Below are 4,248 nucleotides of genomic sequence, written 5' to 3' on the forward strand. Positions count from 1 at the left end.
TCATGATTACCATCTTTCTTTTATAGATAGAGTAGATAATAATAAATGCAGCATGATTACGATGTCAACTGAAATCTTCCACTATCCAGAAAATCGGTGGCAACGACTTCACGGGAAAATACGAGGAGCCATACCAGCTCACCCACAAACAAAACTGTTCCGTTTACGGCCACACTGAGCAGTACAGTACTACAGATATACAACAGCTAAGCATGTGCCGCTCAGGTGCCGCCAGCGCGCCATCCGGTCACAAGTTCTCCTGTTTGCTGCACTACCGGCCCCATTCTACAGATGTACTAGTAGTATACAGAAGATGTATTAACGAAATGTTTCGTTTATCTCTATGTGCATGCTGGTTGTGTACAAACAAACGCTACAGAGAGCTTGCCTCCGGTGTCAGTTTTACCATTTACCATGCTGCCAGCCTGCTACTGCTAGCTAGGCTCAGGCTGATTGCATGGAGATGCTATCTGTGATGCCTCCTAGTCTTCATACGAAAATTTCAATACATCCCTTTGAAAACAGGATTTGATCGGCAGATGCTTGCACCGTACTCTTCATACTCTGCTTTTGTGTGGCAAGCCTGTTGGAGATAGAAATATGACAGTTGGCTTAGATCAGATACTGAAAATGCAAGTTAAAACAAATCATAGTAAAGATGCTTCGCTATAATACTTAGGCCCTGTTTGGTTCGACTGTGGATTTCTAAAAGCAGCTGTGAAAAATCTGCTGTGGAAAAACAGCTGTGGAAAATCTGATGTGAAAAAGATGTAGGTCATTTGGCAAACCAGCTGATACAGCTTTTTTAGATTTTGGCCCGCAGCGGAATCAGATTTTGGAAAGCACGTCCTGGGCTGCTTCGGCTTTCGATTCAGATTTTGGCAGCGGATTTCTGGAATCAGATTCTGCTGGGTTCGCCCTTTGGTTCAGATTCTGCTGCGCGGCAGCGGAATCCGTTGATGAAAGCTGAACCAAACAGGGCCTTAGGCTTTGGAGTCCATTTTCAAAACTACTTGCTCCAACCTATAACCCTTAGACAAGTTACAACTTTTGATGCATAGCTCAGATCGTTGGTCGAGATTAAAATTTACCCCTTTTTAACTGCAAGGGTAGTATAACCTATTTAATTGTGGCCAGCCCTCTCAAATGCCAATTGCCAGTGGTTCTCTTGCTGCCAGTGCATACATGCTGGCCACATCGAGTAGACATCAGTGGGTGCACGCAGAACGATACGTAATTCATGTGTCTAGGCACGATTTGGGGCTGCTACAGGTTGCAGATTTGGTTTGGATTTACTGGGGAGTTCATGTATGTGTTTGATTTGCACAGATTTGCCTTAATTCCGTTACAGATGGGGGATGGCACAATATCATGGATCAGTTTCACAGTGCCTCCAGGAGTTGTCACTTCCTCAAACAATGCTATCCTACGAAACTGATGGAGGAAGTATTTTCGGAGGACATAGATGGAGACAGGTCACAGGTGTTTGCTGTTGGATACTGGAGTTTCTACTATGGACCTAGCTCCCAATGCAATTGACTTGATTTTCTATCAACGATTGAAGAGAAGCTTGTCCAACATCGTCTGAGATGGTTGGGGCATATTCAGCACAGGAGGCTCCAGTGCATAGCGGACGGCTAAGGCGTGCTAAAAATGTCGAGAGGGAGGTTGGGGTAGACCGAACTTGACATGGGAGGAGTCCGTAAAGAGAGATCTGAAGGACTGGAGGTTTGGAGTATCACCAAAGAACTAGCCATGGACAGGGGTGCGTGGAAGCTAGCTATTCATGTACCAGAACCATGAGTTGGTTGCGCGATCTTATGGCTTTCAGCTCTAGCCTACCCAACTTGTTTGGGACTAAAGGCTTTGTTGTTGTTGTTGTTGTTGTTGTTGTTGTTGTTGTTGTTGTTGTTGTTGTTGTTGTTGTTGTTGTTGTTGTTGTTGTTGTTGTTGTTGTTGTTGTTGTTGTATCTAATCGCATAATCACTTCAGCACGATTTTGAAGTGATCTTTTTTTTTACAGGGACTGAAGCAAAACTCGAACCACACTAACAAATTTCAGGTGATATGAGTTTTCTTACTGCTGTACGGAGACAAAGTTTGAATACCTCATAGAATTCTGCTGTAGAAGCAAGCACCGATCCGCCAAACCAAACCGCATATCTTTGAATTGGATGGCTAACCACGTTTACTTCCACGGGTTGAGCCTGAAACCAACAAATTTAGCTGAATTTTCAAGTTCCAAACCTACAAGAAAGCCATTGCTTTCTGCTGCCAGAAAGAGAAAAAAGAGCAAACAAGGAAAGTTTATACCTTCGCATCTCCACCAAGTCGAGCATTAGATGCACGGACCCGTACATCCACAATCTTTTTCAGGTCCCGCTGTAATCTTCTGTGGAAATCCTTAAACATAGTTGAACCCCCAGACAAGACAATATTCTGTGACATTGAAAGCACACTCAAAATACTGTAATGTCAGAGAAAACAAGGTTTTGATGTACAAACCTTATAAAGTGCCCTCCTTGTGTCAATTGGGGATGATTGGATGCACTTGTCTATAACATCTTGCAAAGGAGTGGTGAAGTCATTGTTGTAAATCTCAGGGTGGAAGAATATCTACAGATATTATGCAGCGCTCTGAGAAGATTGAACTAAAACGAGCTTTGAAATTGAAACAAATCACAAAGAAGTTTCAAGATCCTCCTGAATCTACAGATATTAAAATTGATCTAAAACAAGCATTGAAATTGAAACATGTCACAAATAAGTTTCAAAATGCTCCCAAATATATTGTCTGCAACAGTTACATTGAAACTAGAAAGGACTTCAAATCAAATAAAACTGCATTTTTCTATCCATGATGTCAAGTTTACCATTTTACTATTGTTATAAGTGTAAAATACCCTGAACTTTGCCTCATGTTCACTAATGGTGCTAAAACTTTCAAGCGATTCAAAACAAACCCTGAACTTATGAAACAGGCTCATTTACTTCAAAGTGGTTTTTGCTGATGAGGCGTCCAAGTGACGCCAGTTTTATAGATATGGTAAAAGACAAGCCTAAATAAGACATGACACCACAGAAGTAACTACAGAACACATCAGTGTACTAACCTCAGGGCCCAGGAAGCGCTCGTATCCAATGTCACAGGTGTACGGAGCACCCGTTTTTGGTTTGATGCCAGTCAGGCGTTTTATGTACTTTGAGGGCTCCCTGTCATGCTTATTAAATTCCTGAAACAAACACGAAGATGTAATATGATTATTGTTCTTTTTGGATTGCTTCTTGCCCAAAAAATGATTTAGAGCAGACTAGAAAAAAGATAATAACAATTTAAGAATCAACAGTGGCAGAAAATGTTAAAGAGGAAAAATATTCAACAAAACATCTTAAGAGCAGGAGTGTACACAGTTAAGTCTGCGCCAGCAAGGTATTAATATGCCAATACATAAGCTTGAGTGCTATCTGCTGTACTAGCACAGGTTGCTAACTGTGTTGCTTACAAAAACCTTCAGCTGAGAACAAAAGAGGAAACTTTTTTTCTACAAAGACCTAAAATTTTCTGGAAAATGGAATAACAGATAGTCTATCGATGTTCAACAGCTACAAGCAGCATAATAAACGCCTAATGTACTTAATACCTTCACAATGTCCGAACATGTATAGCAGTACATTTCCTTCGCCCTCCTTGCTACATCAAAAGATTCTTCGGGTGGAATGTGTTCACCTCTTTCCTGCATTCAAGATTGGAAATTCGATAACTCAGTACAGTGTGGTCATTCAGTATGTTACTCCCTCCGTTCCTAAATACAAGTCTTTTAAGAGAATTTAATATGGACTACATATGAATGTATATAGACATAGTTTAGAGTGTAGATTCACTCATTTTGCTCCGTCTGTAGTCCATATTGAAATCTCTAAAAAGACTTATATTTAGGAACGGAGGGAGTACTCTATATGACTATTTGAAGCTAAATAAAAATTATGTATGTCCTTCCTATAGGTGATCTGGTTTCCTTAGTCACAAGATGAGGATAAAGATGAGTTTCAGTCTGTCTTGGATAAAATGCCACTCGAATTCTGGCGATTTAGAGAAACACAATTTCCAAACTTTGAAAAATGCCACTGCAAACTTTGAAAAATGCCACTGCAAATTTTGCAAACTTTGAAAAACGCCATGCAGACTTTGAAAAATGCCACTGGAAATGGCATTTTTCAAAGTTTGGAAATTGCAGTGGCGTTTCTCGG

The 4,248-nt window shown here is 40.7% G+C and overlaps 1 protein-coding gene across 1 annotated transcript; it reads right to left on the bottom strand.

The window, feature by feature from the left end:
• LOC125529062 (actin-related protein 3) lies at window positions 1-3,734 on the bottom strand (the record flags this gene model as incomplete). The annotated part of the gene is given in 6 exon segments (XM_048693468.1): window positions 1-583; window positions 2,109-2,207; window positions 2,314-2,439; window positions 2,506-2,616; window positions 3,114-3,233; window positions 3,642-3,734. Coding segments are annotated over 6 exon segments (630 nt in total), but the record flags the coding sequence as incomplete, so codon positions are not given.
• Between the last annotated feature and the right edge of the window lie 514 nt (window positions 3,735-4,248).

Source organism: Triticum urartu, unplaced genomic scaffold (assembly GCF_003073215.2).
Source record: "Triticum urartu cultivar G1812 unplaced genomic scaffold, Tu2.1 TuUngrouped_contig_5313, whole genome shotgun sequence".
Lineage (NCBI taxonomy): Eukaryota > Viridiplantae > Streptophyta > Magnoliopsida > Poales > Poaceae > Triticum > Triticum urartu.